Source organism: Lepisma saccharinum, chromosome 9 (assembly GCF_977018435.1).
Source record: "Lepisma saccharinum chromosome 9, izLepSacc3.1, whole genome shotgun sequence".
Lineage (NCBI taxonomy): Eukaryota > Metazoa > Arthropoda > Insecta > Zygentoma > Lepismatidae > Lepisma > Lepisma saccharinum.
The window spans coordinates 83,377,894-83,404,000 of NC_139237.1; the positions used below are offsets into that span (position 1 = coordinate 83,377,894).

Consider the following 26,107-nt stretch of genomic DNA (forward strand, 5'->3'; position numbering starts at 1 on the left):
TACTTCACCCAACCGGCTCTGTCATAGAAAACAATGTCAAAGAAACCCATGCTATCATCCAACAGAAACCAGCAGTGAACCTGGACAGGCACACCCGACTATGGTATACTCCACTTTCCGCAAATTACAAAGATGAGGATGATATGATGAAGGGACACCCACATCGTCCAGCCCATATCCTTGCTGATCACCTTCCATGTTGTCCGTGCACACACTGGCAGGGGTGTTGCAAATGCACCGTGGCTCAGGTACGAGGGAAGTTAACAATTGATTTAGACTGGGGCTGGTATTTGAACCCCAGAATAGTCAAGCAGGCGACAATACAGTAGTCTGAAATAGTTGACCTTGAAGAGTGAATAATGATGCGGGAGGCCAGTGGATGTCAGGAGAAGTGTGACTAGCGTGCCCTTTTTCGGGCAGAGGTGGACTGTGTAGTTCCTGTGGAAAGAAGTGAACAGGCCAGCAACCATTTACAGCAGATTACGTGCAGTGTGTGACTGGTGATGAATCTTGGTTACATCATGACATGCCAAAAATGAAGCAGCAGTCCATGAAATGGAAGCCCAAGGGCAGTCCTGTACCAGAGAAGTTCCGGTCCACTCGATCCTGTGGAAAGCAAATGGCAACGGATGAACGTGGCATCCTCGTGGTGGATTGGCTCCCACCCAACATGACCATCAACAGCGATGTGTATTGTGCTTCCCTACAGAAGTTGCATCGCAAGGCAAAGTGGGCCAAGAACGTCCTGTTGCTTCATGAGAATGCTCGTCCTCATTCCAGCCACGGCACTGAGGATAAGCTGAGATCACTGGGGTTCACTGTTGGCAAATCCTCCTTACTTACCAGACCTCTCACTGAGCGACTACGTCCTCTTCAATTAAATGAAGAAGCCCCTACGTGGTGTCAGATTTCCGGACAAAGACGCCCTCCAAGCAGCTGTCAGAGAGTGGGTATGTGACACCTCAAGAGATTGGCACCATATGGCCATATGAAAGCTACCGGAGAGGTGGCAACGTTGCATCGCTCTTCAGGGAGAATACGTGGAAAGGGCTGAAGTCTAACCTGGGAGACCGGACCATCTACGACATGGTACGTGTCATTAGTCTAAATTATTTGTAAACAACCCCATTGGGTTACTTCTGTGCAGGGCTGATATCAGGTGACAGACCAAGGTACTAGCTACCTGTGGCTGCCATGAGATGCCTAATGGTATACCATGGGATGCAGAGCATTCGAAAGTGTAAATCATCATGATATGCCCCTCGTACATCTCCTGTGTGTGCCAAATTGTAAGGAAACAAACATTACAACACAAGTAATTTCTTATACCACGTGCGGAGCAGAACACGTTCAACTTACCTGTGACAGAGCAGGAACACAAGAGAAACATAACATACAAAAATATGAAATAAAACTTTTAAAAGTTCCAATGACTTACTGGCATTGTCATTATCCCATTTTATCCTTGACGAGTTCAGCGAAACTCTTAAAACTTTATTTCTATGTGTTCTGCACTTTCTCTTGTGCCCCTTCTCTCTGATAGGTAGGATGAACATTAACATTTCATATCAAGAATTTTCAATTTTTTAAAAAAAGAAAGAAAGAAATTTTTTAAGGATGGTATATTCATTCTTGCTCTCATCAGTTAAATCTTCAATGTACAAAAAATAACACTTCTCTACTTTTGAAACACTTACCATGCACATAAAATAATTAACAAATGCATCTTGAAATTTACCTCTATTTCCACGCCCTCTGTCAAAGCCACCACCTCGATCGCTCCTCTTTCCTTCGGCTACGTCTATTTTAATCATGCAGCCTTCAACATTAACCATCCCATTCAACTTCAGGGCTTGATCCAGACCTTGCACATCATCAAATTCAACATAGCAGAAACCTTTGAACCTGTCCGTTTCTTTATCATGCACTAGACGTATGTTTTTTACCTGCAAAGAAAATACACCTCGTAAATACCTCCTGCATTGATTATTTAAAAAAAAACAATTTTTAACGCTGAGATGTTTAAGCTTGCTTCTTTCTTTTCTCAAATTGTTTATGTTTTCGGCTGTCGGCTAATTGGGCCTGTTACAGCCTACACCTGTTGGTTCTCAGGTACACCCTTGTTTTTCTGTCAAGGTTCCAACTACATTAGACTTTCTGGATCCTTCCAGGCCACAAGGGTGTCGATGGGTTATCTGCGATATTTGCAGAGTATGTCCATGCCATTGGACACCCTCCACACCCTGATAGCCTTGCTGCCTCGGTCCAAGACTGCTAACTTGGGTTTCCCTTATTTCCAGCATATCTGAGGGAGGTTTCACTATCCGCCACCTGTGACCTGTTCAGTAGCCGAGGCTCGTACTGGATGTAGAAAGACTACAGTAAGAGCTTGCAATGCACAAGGAGTGGGAATCAAGCCAAGGGGGAGACCAAGATGTCGGTGGAAAGAGAGAAGTGGCGAAAGCCCAAAACAAAATGGAGAGGCTTGACTTCTATGCCGACCCAGCCAGAGGCAGGAAACAGCAAAAGATGGTGATGATGATACCCAAGCTGTTTTCCCGGGTGATTGCATGAACCTAAGTGTGTTTTCAGCAGGAAACTTAAAATTGCACAATGTTTTAAATAAAATTTAATATCTCGGAAAGTACAGTTACAAATCATACCCTGTCAAGGTGTGTAAATTTCGTAAAAACAAAATTCCCCCGAGTTTTCCAGGTTTTTGCAGACCAAAAACCAAAATTTTCCAGATCAGGTTCTCAGGGCAATTCACGTATCTAAACATTTGTGTGATAAGGCCACTACATTTTAGCTAACAACAAACACTCAGAATCTCACTTATTCAAGTTTTTAGAATATTCACTTCAAATATTAAAAGTAAAAAATGAGAAACAAAACAGATTTTGACTGTTGGATAGGAGCATCAGGTGCAAACTTTTATGTAATATGTACATGGAATATGGAATACTGGAAAGCAAAGAATATTGTTTTTGCATGGAAAATCATAACAATTACATCACAAATACATTATAGTAAAATTTATTAACATATGTATTAATCCTAATATCAACCAAACACAACCTATACATTGCAACAAGAAAGTGATAAATCCCAATAGCCACTTACTGTAGTAGATTTCTGCTAGAAAATAGATTAAAACATGACCCCTTTATCTAGAGTATTTAACATTCAATTTGTACTATAACCACCAGTAATACTAAGTATATCAAAGTGAAGTATAGTTTGTCCACAACGAATAAAAAATGTCTTTCTTGTCCTTTCTTTTCTTTGCTCTAATGCACTGCTACAAAAATGTTGACTTTTCCAGAAACATGGAAAATTTCCCTGACAATTCCAGAAAAAAGTACATTCCCTGACATTTCCACTACTTTTCCAGAAAAAAGTAAATTCCCTGACATTTCCACTACTTTTCCAGAAAAAAGTAAATTCCCTGACATTTTCATTACTTTTCCAGAAAAAGTACATTCCCTGATATTTCCATAAAAAAGTAAATTCCCTGACTTTTCTAGACCAAGAACTAAAAATTTCCAGACTAAAGCCATTAGGGCAATTCATGTATTTGAACATGAGTGTAAGAAGGTCACACCACTCTTAGAATCCCACTTAAGGCTCGGCTGTACCTTTGGCTTTCGAATTGGCAAATTTTTTTCATATTTTCCTCTCCATTGGAAAAACCCCTTTATATTTCAAAATATGAAAAATTACATACACTTAGAATTGCTTCTAGAGCATTGGCGTGAATTTTCGTGTAGTTTTCTTTCACTGTTGTCTAGATATTATCAATAGTTTAATAGACTTACGCAATCACGAAACTATTGAGAATATCTAGACAACAGTGAAAGAAAACTACACGAAAATTCACGTCAATGCTCTAGAAGCAATTCTAAGCGTTTGTAATTTTTCATATTTTGAAATATCCACGAGGTTTTCCGAATGGAGAAGAAAATATGAAAAAATTCGCCATTCGCATGCCGAAGGTCCAGCCAAACCTTAACAAAGTTTTTAGAATATTCACTTCACGTGTAAAAGTGATAAGGGAAATTGAGTATACCCTGTACCAGCTAACTGCAGACCAGTCGGACGAGAAGAAGTCTCTGCACATGTAGTGACGCGAGATGGCTCCACCAATAAACAGTGAGAGAAACGGGATTGCATAATGGACAACTGGAGTTACCTGTATTCCCTGCTTTGCTCTGGCAGTGTTGCAAACATAATACTGTATGCACATGGCAAACGGAGCATACTTTTGTCTCCAGCTCCGTACCCTTGGTTTAAGAATTTTAGTGAAATATTTGGGATAAAACTGCAAGTGCAAATTTTGACAAGCCGTACACTTAGCATACGGACTAAAGTCTGGACCGTAAATTCCCTCCTCCTCTGCTGCTATGTGTGGCCCTGCTCTACAGTTAGATGGGAAAGGGTATAAGGGGCGAGCTTCAATGTAATACCTGAAAAAATCATAACATCATTATAGAAAAATTTATTAATAGTACTTGTATTAATCCTAATATCTACCAAACACAACCCAAACATTGCAAAAGAAAATAGGAAATTTCAATAGCCACTTACTATAGTAAATTTCTACATGAAAATAGTTTAAACTACTTTTTCCTAGAGTAACATACAATTTTACTGGTTAACAGTTCGTTATATTGGAGACACATTAAAATTGGATATTTTGTGTTTTGTATGGTTCGTACTTACCAACTGTGTATTGCGGAACATAGTTCAAGGTGCCATTATGCTTTTTACATGAAAACAAACACAACTTTTCACATAGAGAGTAGTTTTTGTTATTCCTTTTTTCGTTTCTGTAACACACAATACGGCGGCCAGAGATTGACTAGCGTTGTAGGTATGCAGTGTTTCCAACCTTCTTCACCGAAAAATACCTACTATCGTGTTCGTCACGTGTGCAAATTGTACATTATGCATGGGTAGCTGACGGATAGCCCCATGAACTATTTCCAATAAGGTTAGGTTAGGCAAGCATAGTTTAAAAAAAGGGGTTGGAAACACTGACAGGGGGTTACGTCATCCAACATATGCAGCATCTGGTTCACGTAGCAAAAGCAATGGCACTTGTGAGTCAGTGAGATATTTCTCCTGAAAAATACATGATTTCTCGGTCAAATAGATTCCACGATGAAATAAAATACCTCGACGAATGTAGGAAACCTTAGAGAAACTCATTTCCGTAAGTAGTTTCTTCTGTAAAAATGAAGAAATGTGTCTCCCATATAACAAACTGTTACCATTTTACTGTAACTACCGGCAATACTCAGTATATCAAATTGGGGTATACACTATGTACTCAAAAGTCACGGGACACCCAGTGTTGTTCATTCCAAAAACACCAGCCAGGTAACTAATAAGATGTCGTACCTGCCTTCGCTATTATTACTGCATTTACTCTTCAGGGCAGGCTTTCCATTAAGTTCTGTACAATCCACCTGATTGTCCTCAAACCACGATGCAAACTGTTGCCACATTGTGGGCAGCATTCTGTTGTCTAAAATGTCGTCATAAACACCACTGTTCATGTTGCCATTGACCAAAAATAATGGCCTGAGCTCAAACCAGGGAAAACAACTCCAGACCATGAACTATCGCCATGTTCACTTGGGTGTCAGATGACTTTTGGCTATGTATTGAAGTTTGCCCGCAACAAATTTTTGCTTGTACTTCTTTTCTTTGCTCAAAAATGCCTACTTTAGTGTACTAGTCCAAAAATGTTGATTTTTCCAGAAAACGTAAAATTCCCCGAGTTTTCCAGACTATAGTAGTTCAGATGTAACCCTCCAGTGATGATTGTCTGGGCAGAAATATCAAATTAACGCCTTCAGCTTAAAAGGTCTGTGCATTGAATCTGTAATTCTCTTACCCCCATCTTTTGAAATATCTTCTCAACGTCTCCTTGAACAACTCCTTGCGGCAAGTTTCCGACAAATGCAGTGAAAGGTGGTTCGGTAGGTAATGGCCTTTTTCCTCCAGGTCCTCCCCTTCGCCCTCCATAATCCCTGTAAGCAAAAAATGTATAAAATCAAAAGTAACAATTAATCTTCGTTAGCTGTAAATGAAATATTTGCACTTATAAATTCTAAAGGAGAAACAAATTTTAAATAAAAAATGTGATTCATTGTTTGTGGTACACCATTAACACATTGGGGTCTCACGACGGGCATAGCCCGCAGTGCACTAAAAGTCAATGTGGACGAACGACGGGCATAACTCGTCCTGCGGTATACAATCGCTTTGCTGATTGAACGACGGGCTAAGCTCGTACTTCGTCTCATGCGCGTATTCATTCAAGCCCCTCTGTTGAAATTCCAACTGCTAGGTGACTCATGTGCTATTTTTATCTCGCACCTGCGACTGTTTGTGGTCGCGTTGATGTACTGTGCATTGTTTAGAATGGCGTAATTAGATCCAGACTGCATAGAGGATTCCACCTCAGAGTTTGAAGTTAGAGACGATTTTGATGATGGAGATGAATTTGAAGATTTGAAAGGTAGGTTATATTCGTAATAATTATTGTCGACAATATAAACAGTGTTGCAAACTCTAGTATTTTATGAATGAAGTGAGAAGAGGTAATTTTTTTGGGTCTATTCATCTTGCCTCTTGCTTGATTCTCCTACATGCACTGATGTATTTTTAGTTTTTCCATTTTTTTTTTTTATTTTGTATAGTGTATGTCAAATGAAAATTTATTTTATTTATTTAGTTTATTTGTTTAATTTTTACAGATGACGCAGAACCAACTGATACATCGTCTGGTCCTGTCCTGCAGCCACTTTTTCATACAAAAGATAATTACTTGTAATTTGTAATTATTTTTTGTTATGTGCACATAAGATGTATTCTTATGCAAGATTCAAAAGATGTATTGATAGTTTATGTAGTTAATTATTGAAATTTCCAGATTACGAACTTAAAATATCTCTATATTAACATTTGTTACAATGTTGTACTTTTTTCTTCTTCACAAAACATTGCTGAAAAAATATTAAAAAATGTCTGAAAATGAAAAGAAAATTTAACAAATTTTTGTTAATTGAAAAGAGGAAGTTTTGTAGATTTAAGAAATATGTGGTAAATAAAAACAAATTAAAAATATTCTTTTTATAATTTTTTGAAAAACAACCAAAAACCGCAGACCAGAGGTAACAATGCTGTATCATTGTTTTGTACTTTATCTTCTCACATGGTGATGTGTTTGCTTGAAACAAGAGCACTGCTTCATTTGTTTACTTATCACATGTACACAACTATTACATAATATCTCGAGTTCATATTCAGTGGGGACATTGACCAACCGAACGCACTTGAAAATCTAAAACTTTTATAATATATTTGACAGATTTCAGTGTTTAAAATATGAGGGAAAGTCCAAGAATAATTCCCCCCCCCCCCCCAGTTTTGCCAGGGAAATCTTACAGCAATGGGGCAAACCAGGCCGTGTTGGAACACAACAGACACCCATACACCAGTGGGTGAAGTACGACTGTGATCCAGCGTAGTGCATACAAACGAGGGAGGTGTCTCTCAGTCGTGGCCCGGCAGAAGGAGCATGTTGAATTCATGGTCAAAGGAGAAAGTGAGAGCGGTTGTGCGGTATGAATGGGCACGTGGAGTATCGGAAGCAGAAATTCATAACCGCCTAGTGGAAGCGTATGGGCCAGAAGTGATGTCGAAACAAATGGTGTGGAGATGATATTGCCAATTCAGTGAGGGGCGTGAGCAAGTGCAGGACACATCGCGACCTGGTCGGACACGTTCGTCCACCACAGACGAAAATGCCAGGTTGGTGGATGACATGATTAAAGGACTTTTTGGAAAAAGGAACCATCAACGCTGCAAGTTACTGTCACACCCTGTCCAAATTGAAGCAGGATATTCGGCGTAGGCAGCCTGGTCTTCTCACATGTGGCGTGATGTTGTTGGATGACAATGCGAAACCTCACTTGGCAAGGGCTACGCAACCCATCCCATCGCCTTACCCATCCACCGTACTGTCCCGATCTCACGCCGAGTGACTAACATCTGTTCCCGGCTTTGAAGAAGGGTCTCGGAGTAAGGCGCTTTGGAAGCAATGCTAGGGTGACACATTTCGTGCAACACTTCTTCCGTATACAGGACACTCATTTTTTCCAAGAGGGTTTTTTGAAGCTTATCAAGCGGTATGACAAATGTCTGAATGTCCCGGGTTTCCTATGTGGAAAAATAAAGTAAGTATGCTATTCCTTTTCTGATTTACGTTTTTTGCTTTTTCTTCCCATCTCTGTCCACAGTCGCCAGGGGGAACTTATTTTCGGACTCTCCCTCGTAGTATTTATTACAAGAAGCGGAAACCACAAATAATTGAGATATTTAGCCCCATAGTGTGACCAGCAATTGTCCAATACCTTATATTCTGGAGCAGTTTCACCATTTATTTTAATGAAGTATTGTTGATTCCGGGGTGTGTGATTTAAGACTGGAATTCTTTCAGATTTGACCCCACAAAGAATGGCTCTGGGGTACAACCAGCTTCAAATCAATGGGTACCTGGTGACAACACTGGGAAGGGGGGGGGGGGTGGCTGGATCATGGTGCTGTTCACACCACCTCCAAAATGACAAGACATCAAGAATGTGTGGGACACCAACCCCACATCTCCTAAATGTGCCTTCATGGCATGGTGAACTTTACCTTCACCTTACACACACACACACACCCAGAAATGCAGATCTAACAGTATTACACCTAACCTAACAAACATCAAAACTTACCATTACCATGAAACCTAACATCCCTAATCTGACAACGGTATCGGTTCAGATTGTTATATGATTTCTTAAAATTCGGTAAGGGTTCCGATTGTTTTATGATTTCTCCTTGCACAAAGACTAATTATTGTACAATTTTGGAAATCATTTTCACACGAAATTTGAACCTTTAAAGTAATGAGCATTGTTTGGACTCGAAAAAGTTATTTATGTTGAAAAAAAAAAAAAAATTGAAAATTGCCTTACGCACTTCTCATGGACAAGAAATTTTCCATTGACAAGTGACAGTAAATATCGTAGAAGCATGGGAATGAATGGAGAAGTAAATCGGAACTTTAGTATAATGCATTTCGGGACTTTATGTTAATGCTAAGGGAACCTAACCACGAAAGCATACATTGAACAAAATCTTAAGTAATCACTAAAACTCCGCAGTATGTGTTAACAGACATACATCGAAATCGAACCATGTAAAAATTGCATTCATAGCATGATGAAATCGCAATAAAACAAAAGGAACTTGGGCCGAATTATAAGTGAATCTCGTATTTATCACAACTTTTTATGTATATTATGTTAGGAATTTCACAAAAGACTTCCAAAAGGAAACAAAAGCCCACATGGTAATTTGTAAATTACTCTCACCTTGTACTTTACAACTGTTGACTTCAGTAGAATGTATACGACTGCAAGAAAGTGCAAGTCGTTAGTTATATACAGCCCAGAAAGAAAGGAGCAAGGCCGAAGTTTAAAAATGTACGGTATATTTTTACTCCGTATAATAAAAGAATGTAGAAATTTCCATGAAATGAGCATGATCGTCAGTAAAATACCGAACCGGTAAACAGTAATACCTGCATTAAAGTTCTATGCGGCTATGTACTTCTTGGTTATTCTTTTTGAGAATAAATCTTACTACATCGGTGATAGTCTCTCTTTCAAATTAACACATAGCACATCAAATATCTTTGCTTAATCTTACTTTCGTATGCTATTCGCTGTATATAAAATAACACCGACGCCAAATGCATTTCTAAAATAACTAAGACGGCACATTATCATGAGGTGAATTAAGCGACTCCCAATGGTTCCTCTGCAAATTATTATATCTTATATATAGAGGAGTACTGTTTTATTGTTTAAATGTAATCCTAACAAGAGAATTTGCTTTTAGGAATTAAAAATTTTATTTTATACTATACTATCGTACTGTATAAGCATTGTTTACTTGCCTAGAGTCACGATCATCATAATCACTTCGCCCAGCCATATTGGATGCGAAGACGAATCCAGGCGCACCAAGCGATTATTTTACTACAAAATAAAACCAATTAAAGTTTACATGCAAATTGAAAACTATGTTATGCCGTGAAATTATAATAAAATAATTGTTTGTTTGTGAAAAACCTGATTACACAAATTTATTTTCTATATTACAGTGTGTAGTATCATCACATGTTTTCGAGTGGTGTAGCCAAGCACATGCAACATGGGCACCAAAGATAACCGCATGGCTAGTGAGAATACAAAACTATCTAGTAAATATAATACAGATGTGATTAAGTTATTTGGGAATTTGAATAAGTCGTCACAAAGTGATCGGGTAAAAAGTGCTGTTTCTTTGTTGGAGTATCTTGTACAGGTTCAAGGTAAAATTAAGGTATGTACAAAGGCAAACTTAGTGCATGGCACATGTTATATTTTCTACGTGAAATGTGTCGTAAATATTTTTTGTAATATATTTTATACATATTAACGTAGAGTAAGTTCTGTATTCGTTTCTCAAGGTACTTGGAATATTGCGAGTAAGTAGTGTTTGCAAACAAATAATTCTGTTGTACAGTCGAATAATGCTTTGGTTTACATTTAGAAACCCCAGTCAAGGAATTCGTTTCAAGTGCTATAGTTCGAAGGAAAGAAAAGCAATGAAATAATCAAGTGAGAGGTCATGTGAACATACAAAGTGAGAACGTGAACTGTTCGACTCACGATCTCATGAAAGATTCCGTATTCCAATCAGGTCCTACGTATGCGTGTTCCATTTATTCAATCATCATGCATCCCATCGTAATCGAGGTTGAAAACCAAATACACAATGTTTGACCTAGCATTAAGGTTGTATGGGCAATTCATTCCCTTGTCATGCGAGTTTGGATTTGTAAGGGATTACAATAATCATCTCGGTTGATTTACAGTGGTCCACTGCCATAGTAAACATAGTTGATAAATAACATAGCCTAGTTCTTGCACATGTAATGCATTTCATGAAGGTAATTTATGATGGACCATATATATACCGATGAACCTCTCACAACTAAATTGAGTACGAAGTAGCCCATTTTTTGTACGTTAACTTCAATGACAGAGTTGACAAGTAGTATCGAACTGCATGTTACAGGTGACAAGACACAATGGCAAATGTTTTCCAATGGTGCTAATACCGGGCAGTACTGATTGAATGGAATGGTATCGAGTATTCAACAACATGGATTAATGTGGAGAATGAATTGTCATCGTTGAAGTAGCACAGAACCTTTAAGGAAATCATGGTAACAGTATGGTATAGTGAAAACACATTTCACTCGTTTATTTCCTAATTATTTACATTTGTACTTACCTGTTTTACCTGTTATGCATAGCGGAACATTTTTACAAGTATTTATTGTTCTTTGCTAATTCGCTTTCGTTACACACAATATGGCGGCCAAATCTAGACTCACATTGTCTATCGCGAGCTGGAAAAATGCCGCACAAACTATTCACGGAAGGTTTTTAAGCGAAAATTGATCCACAAACCATTTATGGAAGGTTAGGTTAGGCAAACATAGAAAATTAAATTGGAAAAAAATAATTAACAAGGCAACCTTCACCCGTCATCTTGTAAAACTACCGCGTGGTTGCTACACTAACAGGGGGTTACATAATCGAACACACGGAACATTCGATTCACGTAGTCAACTATAATGGTGGCAAGAGTTATCGTGCATCGGAGATACATTTATGTCGAAAAATGCATGATTTACCGGCCGGATAAGTTGAACGAAGGGAGAAAACACTTCCCCGAGGTTCCAAAAGTGTACAGTAACTCAGTTCCGTAAGTAGTTTCTCCTGTAAATTTGAAGAAATGTGTTTTCACTATACCATACTGTTACCGAAATCATGTCATAGCCAACCATTGTGTATATGCACAGTGACGATCAGTTTAGATCCCATATTTTGTTTTGTTAGTCATGTGTGAGAGGAGGGAGTTTTCAGCAAAGCACAATCACATTTGAATAGATAATAATTTTTCATTTTTTTGTTTATGTAGTTCATAGTGGCATGTATTGTCTACTATGTGAAGCAGCTGAAGGCTAATTGTCTCTGACATATTTGTCAACAAGAGTTGAGGAAAAGTATCAATGAAATAGAACTGACTGTCCTAGCTAGGAAGACTGCTAGCATCCCAACAGTTTAACTACAGTTGTGCCTATTAGGTACAGCTATCGTGTCAGCTTCAGTGCAAGGCTGACTGACTGGCTGTGCCCAAATATCATTGTTTTGTTTGTGGTTTAACACAAGCACATTAATTGGTTCAAGCTTCATTTGTGTAGTTCTGATATACTAATAATACAAATGCTTCTTGCACATGAATTAAATGTTATACAATTGTGTAAGCTCATACTGAACAGAATTTCTTATTACTTACTTCATTTCTTGGGCATGTATTTTTCAGTCCCGTTCTTAAGTGCTAAGATGAGTAATGTGCGTGGGTTAGGTTTGGTGCTTAGCATTATAATTACGCTCCGTGCACTCGTACCAGTGAAAATTACACATTTTGAGTTGGTTAAGATTGTTAGATTTGATTATATTTGTATTTCATCATGTGTATACAACATTTTCCATGAGTAGTAAAACTGTCATGGCATAGCCCATGCACACATTAGTTTTTTAAACTTTAGTAAATCTCCGCATTTACTTTTCAGTATTATAAATACATTCATCATATTTCTGTACATCTTGTAAAAGAAAAAAACATTGCACAATCAGAACAAGGGGCCAAGAAAATACTAAATGCTGACATATAACCTAAGAGAAAGTAATTCGGTTGGTTTAGAGAACATCATAAATAAATGTCAGTGCATTCTCTGTAAGTGGATTTTTCCCCCTTGCCGAGAGAAGTGTGTTTATAGGAGGCATATTTCTTATTCTGAAACCTTACTTATCCTCCTCTCTGTTGAAGTGCATTATGAGGTACAACTTCTCATATAGAATGGTGCCATGTACTTTTAAACAACAACAAAAACATGTTTTTGTTAAAAAAAATACAGGGTTTTTCCCAACCCTGAAAATTGGTATGAGGGGAAACAATAAAATAAATGATCACCATTTATGTAATGAAAATTTTGAGAATGAAAGAACATCATTTCTAATCTACTACCATATCAGGGTAAAATTGTGTAAATCACTTGACAAGGCTGACTAGCTTATTGCTTATGAACTTGAGCACATCAAGTAATGATTTAATGGAGTAATAATTCATTCTTGTAATAAGGACTGTGAAGAATTTTCATTGTGATTTTTGCACCAGGTAAAACTTACTTTTTGCTATTTTTTTTTACATCAAGATAGTGAAGTTAAGTTGCTCGTCTGCATTGATAATTAATGATTTTCTCTTACAGAATGAAGGCACCAATTGCCATGAGCTTACCTATTCTTTGGAACGATTGATTCGAGGCTTGTCGTCTCAGCGTCCAATTGCCCAAAAGAGTTTCTTTGCTACATTCGTGGCACTGTTATCAACATTTCCCCATTTGACTGTACATGACATTCTTTCACTTCAAGATCCGCAGAAGTTGAAAGGAGAGAGTTTCTCCAAGAAGGTAAATTTGAGTTGTTTTTTTACCCTATTAGTTATGTTTGAAATTTATTAATTTAATGGAATTTGTTAGATATATGTAGTTATCATACAGTAAAATTTATGGGCTTATAGTGGAGAATAGTTTTGCATCATTCAAAACTTGTGAAGTGTCTACCATTTTTGTTTATGGTCTGATATATTTGGCCATATGAATTCTGAGGAAGTTTGCAAAGTTGTTGCAGTTTTAACCTGGGACTTGTTTAGTAGGTGTCATATCTGACTGAAGAATGACGAGGTTTCCATCAGTATCTTGTCAGTTATTCAGCGACATTGGAAATGTTTCCTTCACCTTCCCCTCCATAAACACACTCGCACATGTATCACAGTGCTCAGAGGTCTTTTGGTATTTTTTGACTGAGGACAGATGTCTTCCCAAGGCATTCAGAAAAAAACAAATGACAGTCATATTACAAGGAACAAATGACAATGTGAAGTGCAACCATGTTTACTTCCTGTCAGCCAGGCAGCCATATTGAATGAGACAGTCAGCTGCCAGCCAGAGGTGGAGTAGGAAGGAGTGACAGGACACTGTACTGTTTTTTACCTTAATTTTTAACCCTTTTTTTTTAACTCAACTTACCTACTCACGTTTTAGATGTGTACTATTCTTGTCCTAACTCTTAAGGAAGTCACGCAATGTGGCGAAAGCTTGAAGCGAAATAAGTAAGAACATGCCAAAACTGGACTTCGGTTCCTTAGTGAAATAAGTTTGTCCATGAGAACAGAATAAGCAGGGTAGATTGGTTAAAAATTTGTTTTCTTTGTTTTGGCAGGAAGTAGCAGGTGTTTGCTTTGGGAAACTCTTGTTAGCTGGTGCACTGATACGTTCAAGGAAACTTCTGACAGCAAGTAAAGAAGAGCAAGCGGAAGTTATAAATTTATTACTTAGATGTAGCAAGAAGAAATCATACTTACCAACATCAGCATATATGTGTATCTTCGAGTTTATGGAACAGGTATGCTTATTATTTTTTTTTAAAGTTGTTTTTTTTTACTGCTAATTGAACACATGCCAGTGGCAGATTGAAGCAAATTTATTTATTTTCTAAAATCGTCCCCATGTTAGTGAACTTTGACTGTGAACATTGTGCTTTGTTAGACTAGTGTGTTCAGCATACAATGCGGCAGATGAACCTCCCATTTTTTAATGGCTAACAATAAAAACATAAGCAGTGGTATTTGTTAAAACACTAAAATAGCACACAAACAGCACGATAAAAATCGCTAAAGAGTTCTTCCATACAGTTCTCTTAAAACCAACTGAGCTTCTGGCTGTGTGAGAGGTGGTCCCATCTTGTTGAAACCACACATTGCAGTCTCCAAGTGAGTTGTGCTTCCAGAAAGTGATGTACCATTTGCTCACTCTGAGCAGTATTCACTGTCTGTAACTGTTTGACCTTCTTCCTCACAAAAGTGTGGACCATAAACACCACAATCTGCAACACCATACCAAACAGTAACACGTGGACTGTTTAGAGACCTTTGATGAAGCTGGCGAAGACCTTTTCTATGCAATAACTGAAATTCTGTTTGTTCAGCGAGTGAAAGTGAACCCTCTCTGTGGCGATTGCAGAATTATTATTTCAGATAAATGATTTAACAACAAATGCACAATGTGCAACAGTGTGAACCATGGTGGCGACTGAAGCAGCAAGGCACTCACTACCGGAGAGCCCCACTACGAACCCCCTGCTCCCTCAGCACTGGTGGAATGGCTGAAAAATGTGGGAGGTTGTTCTGCCAGACCCTGTGTACGAGAAACTCAATATGACGAGGAATTAAAACCTAAAAGACCAAGTGCATTCATTTAAGGTGAACAGTGACAGTTTCCCAACAGTTGTCCACGTTTTTCAATATTGTCTGAATGGGTGCTGCTGCTAGAAAGAAAACACCTGCATACAAGAGAGTATGAGTTTTCTCCCCATGTTGCAAGTGGGTGCCTTTTTTTATGTTCATTATTAAGCTAGACACGATATTTGAAAAATACAATAAGAATCCTATGTGTGGAGAAAAAAATTCAACATCAACTTCAAGTTACAGCTAATCAAATGGAAGTTTCAAGTTTTCCACCTGCCAATCATATTGTCAATCTGTCCTCTTTCTGTTGATATCTTTTTCTATGCCATCGGAAGTTTGATGTTACCAAGAGAACAAATAAAATAATACTCCCATAAGCATAATGCATTCTCCTTGCCCCCTATTGCCATCCTGGCAGTATTGCCAAACCTGATGTGCATAAAAGAGCTAATTTCACCTTAAATGGAGCTAAAGTTGACTTCAAGGAGCTAGATTTATGAAAGCTGAATAAAGTGCCTTCTAGGGTAATTTTAGGTGCCTAAGGGCTGGGAGGTGCTGCTGTTACCATGAACTTTGAAGTGATGACAAGTCTTAGTTTTCCCCGTCCAGATCTGCTGGCATTAACCCATCTCTATAATCCACCGATGTTTGTATGAAATGATATGCTCGCCTGCTAATAATAATATGTTGAACAACTTTTGTTACATTTATCAAGCATTGTTATCAGTTCAAAGTGTATTAGTAGGGGCATGCATATTTCGTTTTTGACGAAAAAACTATATGTGAAAAAACACATTGTAGTGTAAATTTTCCATGTTTTTGAAAGGTGTGAGATGCATTTTGTGACCATGTTTTGTCACGAAATAATGCGAAATGAACTGCAAAAGCAAAATTAACTCTTAAACACGAAATTTAGAGTTTATTCACGGACGCGACACCTTCTGAGGTCTGAATTATCCTGAGTGTTATGCAATTCCCGGAAAATTGATTAATTCTGCTGTTAATATTGGAGAAGCAAAAATGGACTTCTTTACACAGAAATAAACTTAATACTCTGATAACTACATAAATGTGCTATTAGAAGTGAAATGTTAATTCAGTGGAATAAGTGTAGCTTTTAAGTCAAATATAGGATTATATTCACAATTTTAAAACCAAAATGTCATTATATATAGCACTTTTGATGTGATTATTCACCGCTATAACACCGATATTTTATTTCATTTACCGCTTTTGAACCTGAAATTGACTGTTTTTGTACCGAAATTTTGCTTTTTTATTTATCAAAAATATGTGCCTCTTTGTATTAGCACTCCGCCCCAATTAAAGTTTGTTACCAGTATTTAGTCAAATTTGTTTTCTATGTTGTCGGTATTGCCAATCACACCCTGTGCATTGTCTCATTTTCTCTCTAAATTGGATGGCAAAACTTATTGCTGACTGAAGCATTCATTCTCTATAATTGTTTTTTATCTTTCTTTTTCAACAGATAGACGAAGAATGTTTTTTATCAGTAGTGTGGCCTGTTATAAATGAAGAATTGAGCAAAAATGTGGAACATCAAAATTTGGACACCCTGTTCCTTCTCCTAGCTTCACACAGGCTGTTTCCAGGCCCTACAATAGATGAATTTCTAAAGGAAAATGTAGGAATAAGTAACTTGCTTGAGGAGGATACTGTTAAGAACTTTGGTGATTTCCTTAAGGTAAATATATTTAATGCTCACAAGTTAGGAAATTTGGTAGTGTCCTAGCATTTGTAGTTCAGGTTTTTTATATCGTAAGACTTTTTTTTTTCTGTGCAACTTTTATTAATCCAAATCCCATTGAATTTATACATATTTATAAATGTCCTAAGACAAGTTTTCAGTGCTTAGCTTCTACTTTTGTCGAGGAAGGAAAAGAAATCAGCGAGTAAGATAAAACAGAATTCTCTTAATCCGTTTATTTTGTTAGTGTCCTTTGTAGAACAATCTGACAGACTGAAGATTATTACATAATATCTTGAAGATGATTAGGTAAATTTTAGTCTGAAATTCTCATAATTAACAATTTTTCATAGATTCGAATGTAAACTGTAACATTTGTGACTTGCTTGTGTTTGTAGATGTATTTCGAGTCTGTGTATTTGAAATGGCCAATGTAAACTCCGAACCTAAAATTAAATATATTTTAGTGATATATACCGTTAAGTTGAATGTAGTTAGAATATTTGGGATGCATTGGAATCACACAGACTCTTTATAATGTTAATATATTTGTGTGTGTGTGTGTGGGTGGTGAGAGGCGATAATACTCAAGGTTGAAATAGAGAAAACATATGCTTGTAGCCTTGAGTTTTTGGAAAATTCACCTTGAAAACCGGGAATTATACTTGACTTTTATCACGGTCCTAGAGTAGCCAACCTGACAAAGATAATACAAAATAACTGATAATAACTAAATAATTGATTTTAGCATAATATGAAGATACAGGGGATGGACAAAAATATGGAAACACCTGCGAAGAAAAGCCGGAATGCTGAGCTAATAAGGTGCAGGACCTCCTATAGCTTCCAAAACTGCCTGCAGTCTCTGAGGAATGGACAAATACAAGTCCTGGTTGGTGGATCTTTCACCATTCTTCATGCAAAGCATGGTCACAATCCTCCTCAGTGTCCTTCTGTCTCTGTCACTCGGTGTACATTTTCATCCACGCAGAGGTTTATCTGATGATGTCTTTCCGGACACACTATAATGTCATCATGCTCTTGGCTAGAGTCCCTCTCGATATGCAAAATAATAGGCTAATTTGGTACCAGAGGACCCTGCAAGGCGGGCACTAACAATTTGCCCTCTTTGAAACACTGTCAGCTCGGACAGTATCAACTGCACTGCACGCTATCTACAGCGCAACTGATGACTCCTACCAGTCCGAGAGGGTCCTATCTCACGGCGCAAAACAAAAGAATGTCGCACCGTGTCTGATTTCAAGTGAAAAAATTGCATCGATATTACCCGTTCTGGTGTGTTGTCGTTTCCATATTTTTGTCCATCCCCTGTATATATCAACATAATTCTGTTGCCATTGTGGCAAGAGTCACATCACTGATACCTGTTCCTACTCCCCCTCTCTCTGGACAGCAATTGCTGTTCAGGTTCTCTTACTTTTACTTGTGGAGTGAACATTTTAAAACTTCATTACGTCCAATTTTAAGTGTGTGTGTAGCTAAATTGTGACCTTCTTCCACACTTGTTCATCTAACTAACTGCCTTAATGATCTGGTCTGGGAAACATGAAATGGTGTGGGAATTTTGTTTTGATTAAATTGTGAACGACACCCAGATGTGTATTACTGATTAATAGAGGCACATATTTTTGGTAAATAAAATAAAATTTCGGTGTTATAGCATTGAATAATCACATCAAAAGTGCTATATAAAGTGACATTTTGGTTTTAAAATTGTGAATATACTCCTAAATTTGATTTAAAAATTGCACTTATTACACAAAATAAACTTACCACTTCTAATAGCACATTTATGTAGTTACTAGAGTATTAAGTTTATTCCTGTGTAAAGCAGTCCATTTTTGCTTGTAAAATATTTACAGCAGAATTTATCAATTTTCCGTGAATTGCATAACTCACTGGATACTGCAGAAAGTGTCGCGTGTGTATATAAACGGTAAATTTCATGTTTAAGAGTATATTTCGCATTTTGCAGTTCATTTCTCATTATTTCGTGACAAAACAGGGTAGAAAAAATGCACCTCACACCTTTCAGAAACATGAAAAATGAACATTACACCATGTTATTTCATATTTCGTTTTTTCGTCAAGAACGAAATTTGCATGCCTCTTTTAACCTTGTTAGTCAGTATAATTCAAACTCGGTATCAGCACAATAGGTAGCTATGGTGCTATATTGAAAAGGAAATTTAAATTTACATATACTGATGAATAGTGCTTATGTTCAAATAATAATAAATACCTTTATAATTATTAAATTGATAAAAAAAACTAGAAACAACAAAAATTACAAGAGCATCAAATTATGCATTTGTTTACAAGAACATTTATAACATATCAATGCTATACATAAGAAGAAAATATCTCTTTGTTATCTCCTTCCGGGATAAAGCAAGTCTTTGTATCCACAATTCTGAGCTTCAGTTTTCAAAATTCATCTGACCAAACCACATCCAAACGTAGAACATATAAGTGTCACTCTATGCAACCTTCCTCCAAGCACTCATTTGAGGAACTGTAATATTTATAAGCCTGCCCGTTAAGGAAGATGAAAACAGATACCTATTCACTGCTTCAAAATCAACATGGCATCTTTTATACATATCAGTGTCATTCCATAACTTTCGAATCTTTATCAGATTATATCATGATCAAAGTTCATTCAAGTCATAAAAGGCTTCTATATAACTTAAACATCCAAGTTATTATAACATTACCAAGTTTAATGCTTTAAAAGCAACAATTATTGTAGAAATATATCACCATCCCATATTGCTATATCTGTTCTTATCCTTGTTCCATCTTCAGCTCTTTACAAAGTCACAGACAACTAGTATCAGAGCAACTAGTTCAAGCCAAATCTTTTAGTATGTGCAATCTTCAATTGTTTTTGTTTTATATTTTTGTCCATAAGTGCTTAACAGCTTGAATGTTTGTGTTGTAAATGTACATATTTGCTCTGTTACAGCTATTTTACCATGTATATTACAATATACTTATCTAATGATTACAATTACCATTTTTTGAATGTTGATACAAAATACCAAGTATGACATCATATTATACATTGAACAATTTTAAAGTGTTGACCTTTGTATATAAACCTTGAAGCCAATGCAAATGTACACAATTTCAATATATTTAATTATAAATTTGAATGTATCATATCTTTCTTGTCTGAAAGAACACATATGATTGAAGATATTTGTTTTTCATATTGCCAGTCCAAAATAACTGTTATGACTAAATTATTATAAATATTGCACAAATGTGGAACTTTGAACTTAGCCTAACCATTTTCAAATGTTGTTATGACAATGTATTATTTTTATTGTCATACTCTACTGCAGTTACTAGAGTATTAAGTTTATTCCTGTGTAAAGCGGTCCATTTTTGCTTGTAAAATATTTACAGCAGAATTAATCAATTTTCTGTGAATTGCATAACACACAGGATACTTCAGACTTCAGAAAGTGTTGTCTGTATATAAACGGTAAATTTTTTAAGGCTCGACTGAACCTTTGGCAGCTGTCAGGATGAATTTTTTTTCAATTTTTCCTCTCCATTCGAAAAACCACTGCGATATTGAAAATCTGAAAAATTACATCAGCTTATAATTCCTTCTAGAACATTAACATGCATTTTGTGTAGTTTGCTTTCACTGTTATCTAGATATTCTCAATAGTTTTGCGATTACGTAAGTATATTGATAATATCTAGATAACAATGAAATCAGGCTACACAAAAAGTTCACGTCAATGCTCTAGAAGAAATTCTAAGCTGATGTAATTTTTCAGATTTTCAATATCACAGCGGTTTTTCGAAGTTAGAGAAAAATTTGAAGAAATTTGCCCTGATGGCTGTCGAAGGTCCAGTCTAGCCTTAAAGTTTTTGGTTTTAATGCTTGCGTTTTACAGATTCAGTTTACATTACTTTGCCTTTTTTTTTTTTTTTTTTTTTTTTTGCCAGAATGTACCGATTGTGGAGAATGTGGAACATCCAGTTTATGAAGAATTTTGCAAACTTATATCGGGTTCGCCCAAGATAATAAAGGCATTTTGGAATTCTATGGAACAAGAATTGTCAAGGATGACAAAATTTTCCCTTACGGATCATATTGCTGCCAAAGTATTCAAGTTGTTGGTACAGAATATGAATGACAAGAACCTGGTAAGTTAAACACGTTTCAGACTATTTTCAGTAAAAACAACTGCTTGCTCACTTTTCGAGTCTTTATCTTTCATTTGTCGGCAGGAATATCAGCTTTTCTGCCATTGTTGCACTAGTTTTGATCCGATTGCCAGCCTTTAGTCTTTCATTTTTCATTAAAAATCTCACCCTTTCTGCAATGACGTTCTTTCATTTTGATCACTTTTCGTGTCTTTATCCTTCATTAGTTTGCAACAATGTGACCTCTTGTTCTGCACAACGCATTCTACAAGTTTTAGCTTGTGCCTGTTTCAGAATTTCTCTACTTTTCCTTATGTGTGACCAAGTGAGCCCCAAAATCTTTTGGAGTATCTTACACCCACCCACATGTTGTAATTTTACGTTTAGTTTAATTTAGGTATTGAGTTAGATAACATTTTTACCAAACAGATATTTTAACAGATATCCTCTGATCTGATATCAAATTAGAAATGTTTTATGCAGAACCTGCCTATGCCACAACACACGCTGACATTCAAAGTTCATAATTTGTAAACAGTATTTGTGCATATGCATTTTGTATTACATCTTAGAAACATTCACTGTATATTGCATTTCATTGTCACCTTATTGTATGTGCACATAAGAAGAAAAAGCAGAATCTACTTAAAATGAAACTGAAACACCATTTATTTTTGAAGTTCGTATTGACTGTGGTAGACATACATCCATTTTCTCTCCCTAAGAACACGATATTTCGATGCTTTTGACTTTCCGTGAAGTTTCTGTAAAAGCTTATCCAATGTTGGACCTACACAGGACAAATAAATACTTATACCGGTTTTCCACGATCAAAGTTGCGCTACACAGAGCCCTCTGGAGCATGTTCGAAGTAACAGATTGTGTTGAAACTTGTTATGGATAGTATGGGGAGGCGAGTGCTGATGAAAAGAAAATAATAGTTTAAATTTTCACTGCCAGGTTGAAATGAATTTATGTCGGTACAGCAGTGTTCAATATTCACTGTCAACGGTAATGGACCTTTGGTAACGTAAGACAGTGTGATCAATTGTCGCACTAAGCATTTCCCGGGAAGTTGTTCACTGTGTACCAAATTTCAGTGCCACATTTCGGCCTGCTGGTGAAAATTTGAACTGTTTGTTTTATTTGCATTCACTTCCCCATGGTTTCCATACCCTCTATACCAAGTTTCAGCACAATCTGTTGCTTCAAATTAGGGATGGGACTGATTAATCGGTACTCTATCGGTATCGGATATAGGCATATCGGTGTATCTGTTTATCGGTAAAATTACAGATGATTTTACCGATCCGATATATCGATAAATATCTGATAATTTAGTGCAAAATTCTTGCCATTTTGGTGTAATTTTTATGGATAATCTCCATGCCCTATTTCTAAAAAAGTAAATGTCTAAATATTCAACTTCTTTTGCACTGCAGTCACCACGAAACACACATTTATTAAGGAGATCAATGAACATTCCAGGTTCTTCAAGGACCATTTCTAATTTTATATCGGATTTGTAGAATATCGGTTATCGGTATCGACCAAAATTTCATATCGGCCCATCCCTACTTCAAATGCAATTGTGTGTCCACCTGGGATGCAGTTAGGAGGAGCTTTTATACCTACATAAGCTGCACGCCTTAATTTTCTGCCCGTTTTTACCTCCAAGAAAGGTGCATAAGTACTCGAAGAAAAGAGTAGCTTGTACCATTGAAAGTAGAACTTCATATTTTGACATTTACTTCACAAAATCAGACTGCATAATTTATACCTGTATATTCATAAAAATATTTTCAAAGGCATCATCATTTTGCACAGTACTGATGTCACCATAGTGTAATTATTATTAAAATTATAGGTTGTGCATCTATTGACACCAGCCTTTATCCACCAATTAATTAATACTTCAAGTAATAAACAAGCTGCAGCTGTGTATACTAAGTACAAGGATGCAATTAACACAGTGCCTGAAGCCATGAAAAGTGAGGGAGTGACTTCCAAAACATTGGTGGCTGTCATAAGGAAGTTGATGTTCAATCCAGGAAATTTGATGTTTCAGAAAACTACAGGTATGTATGTGTAGAAGTTATAATTGTTTGTTAAGAACAGGAGACCTGTTTTTTTAAATAGTTTTCCCTTGAAATTTGTTACGTTTTAATGTTTGTGTTACTTTGACACTAATTCAGTTAATCTCTTTTGCTATGCTTAATCTATTTTACTATGTAACTGAAGTCCAGTTTTTGCATGTATTTTTTTTTTTTTTACTCAAACTTTTGCCACATCATGTGGCTTCTTTAGGAGTTAAGATAAGAATACGCAGAGTTTAAAATGGGAAGGTAGGTTATGTTAAAATGTTGAAATTGAAGGTAAAAGACCATGCAGATACCCATGTTACTACTTTTTACTCCATTGCAGGCTGGCAACTGACCATCTTATTCAACATGGCTGTCTGTCTGACAGGAAGTAAAGATTGCCATACTGCCTGTTGGCTATTTGTGTATTGCGATATGCGTGTCATTGGGTTTTCTGGATTCCACGTGGAAACACTGCATGTTTTGCTTGTAGTTCTTTCAAATAATAATCACCATCCTTTATTTATTGGGAAGAACTACCAAGAAAACATGCAGCATTTCTATGTGGAATCAAGAAAAGAAATGGTCATATCACAATAAAGAAATGGCAAACAGGAAGTACACCCATTTTTGCTTCCTGTCAGCCAGAGACGTAGCAGGAAGCAGTGACAGGTGCATTGTATTTTACCTTCAGTTTTAACCCTTTTAACCCAACTTACCTTCCCATGTTTTAAACTTTGAGTATTCTTGTCTTAACTGATGAAGAAGCCACATGATGTGGAGAAAGCTGGAGTGAAATAAGTAAGTACGTGCTGGACTTCAGCTACACAGAGAAAGGATGACATAGGGTGTAAGTTATGCCTGATTTAATCTATTTTGTCCTGTATACCCATAAGTATGTGGATTGAATGTTCAGAATTTTTTTTTTTTACAAATTACTTAACTTTCCTTGCAAGATTCACATCTTGTCACTACTAGAAGAAAATATTATGAGCAAAAAAAGTATCATTAAGCTTCCATGAAATGCAAGCTCGTAATATCTTTTCTGTCACTTGCCCAGCATTAAAAATGCAAAAAAATGAACTTTATTGTAGAATTTTTAGAGAATCATATGGGAAAAAAACGTGGGGCTGAGTCAATAATGATGCATTGATGTCAGCTGATATTTTTCCGAAGTCTGCAAAAATGAGGGAAGAATATTTTTGCATAGCTTGTGTCAATTACAGTGGCACCTCAATTTTATGTTCCTAAATTTTACACTTTCCCCCATTATACTTTCAATTCTGATGGCCCTGACATAGCAAAATGTTATAAAATTTCCCTAGATTTTTCATTTTCCCGCATTTTAAGTTTTTTCAATTTGGTCACCTGAAAGACTTTAAGTCGAAGTTCCACTATTCGGAATACATAATTGCATTATATTTGCATGACATTAATATGTGATTAAACAATTATCTTGTTTGAAATTAAGAATATCTATAAGCAAAACTGTTAGATTACTATTCTATAGCTACAATGAAAAACTGGTATGTCAAATTTTATACGATGGAACTCCGGTTTGACATTTTCCCGCATTTAAAGTTCTTTCACCTTGTTTTCCTGAAAAAAAGTAAAATCTAGGTTTTAATGTAAATATTCTGAACCACTTAGAATAGTTACAGTTTTCAAGTATCTGTGGTGGTGGGAATCTGTAAAAGCATCATAATTTTTGCCTCCCTGGTGGGGAAATGATAACGTTGTTGCCTTGTAATCAAGAGGTATCTGGTTTCATACCCAGTGGGTGCACATAGTGGTTTGAATTTCACTTTAAACTGTAGGTCCAGTCCTGATTATCCTATTTGTGTGCAAAGTAGACGTAAAACAGAAACTCACTCACTCAAAGTGGTTACGTCTCAGACCTAAAATAATTGCAAGACACACTCTACCATTGAGGAGCAGTTAAAATCCTCAAAGTAAGTGACTGACATTCAATCAAAACTGCAAAAATAGTGGAAAATGAACCAGAAAAGAAACAAAGAAACACACAGTTTCTTTGTTTTTAAGGGCATGAACATGAACTGCTACTATGTCATCTACAAAATCCTGAAGAAAAAAAAGATACTTTCAAGCCTTGAGTATAATAAATTTGCACAAGCCAAAAAGTATCATTAAACTTCAATTAAAATTCTAAAAGCCAATTATATTTGGCACCATCGTTATTTAAGTATGAAATCATTGATTAAAGTGTGTTTATTTCAGGGGTATATATAGTGAATGAACTAGTTTTAAAATTGGATGCTGGCGGAGTGAAAGAATTGGCCAAACTGTATCGCAAAGTGATTCTTGGGAAAGTGGAAAAACATTCAGAATTGGAGGCAGCGTCTCACTGGACAAATAACGAGAGGACGACAGTTGTTCTTCTCTTGACGAGGTACGTGTATACAGGGTTCCCACGAAAACCTGTAAATCTTATGTTATTTGATAAGAAATTAAAATAAAATGTCTGGGAATTCTCCAGGAAAATCATGTAATTGATGAAAGTCCCAGTGAAGCACATCTGAAGAACTATAATATGCTCTTGCCTGCTCATGTTAACATTTACAACTAATATGTACTAATAATTACAACTTTAATAACTTGCTTTACATGAGCTACTGTGAAG

At 36.5% G+C, this 26,107-nt stretch overlaps 2 protein-coding genes across 3 annotated transcripts in view; one reads left to right on the plus strand and one right to left on the minus strand.

Annotated features, from left to right (window-relative positions):
* LOC145992197 (eukaryotic translation initiation factor 4H-like) overlaps positions 1 to 10,144 on the minus strand; it is a 35,075-nt gene extending 24,931 nt beyond the window's left edge. For both annotated transcript variants that reach the window (XM_083128522.1, XM_083128520.1), the window contains exons 1-3: positions 10,022 to 10,144; positions 5,903 to 6,038; positions 1,739 to 1,946 (exon numbers count right to left, since the gene is read on the minus strand). In XM_083128522.1, coding sequence (XP_082984648.1) covers positions 1,739 to 1,946; positions 5,903 to 6,038; positions 10,022 to 10,059 — 382 coding nt within the window. In that variant the 5' untranslated portion in view covers positions 10,060 to 10,144. The remainder of the gene's footprint in view (positions 1 to 1,738; positions 1,947 to 5,902; positions 6,039 to 10,021) is intronic.
* A 97-nt stretch (positions 10,145 to 10,241) lies between these two features.
* Mybbp1A (MYB binding protein 1a) overlaps positions 10,242 to 26,107 on the plus strand; it is a 56,245-nt gene continuing 40,379 nt past the window's right edge. The window contains exons 1-7 of the mRNA XM_083128519.1: positions 10,242 to 10,449; positions 13,451 to 13,651; positions 14,463 to 14,645; positions 16,976 to 17,191; positions 21,185 to 21,385; positions 23,253 to 23,463; positions 25,705 to 25,876. Coding sequence (XP_082984645.1) covers positions 10,279 to 10,449; positions 13,451 to 13,651; positions 14,463 to 14,645; positions 16,976 to 17,191; positions 21,185 to 21,385; positions 23,253 to 23,463; positions 25,705 to 25,876 — 1,355 coding nt within the window. The 5' untranslated portion in view covers positions 10,242 to 10,278. The remainder of the gene's footprint in view (positions 10,450 to 13,450; positions 13,652 to 14,462; positions 14,646 to 16,975; positions 17,192 to 21,184; positions 21,386 to 23,252; positions 23,464 to 25,704; positions 25,877 to 26,107) is intronic.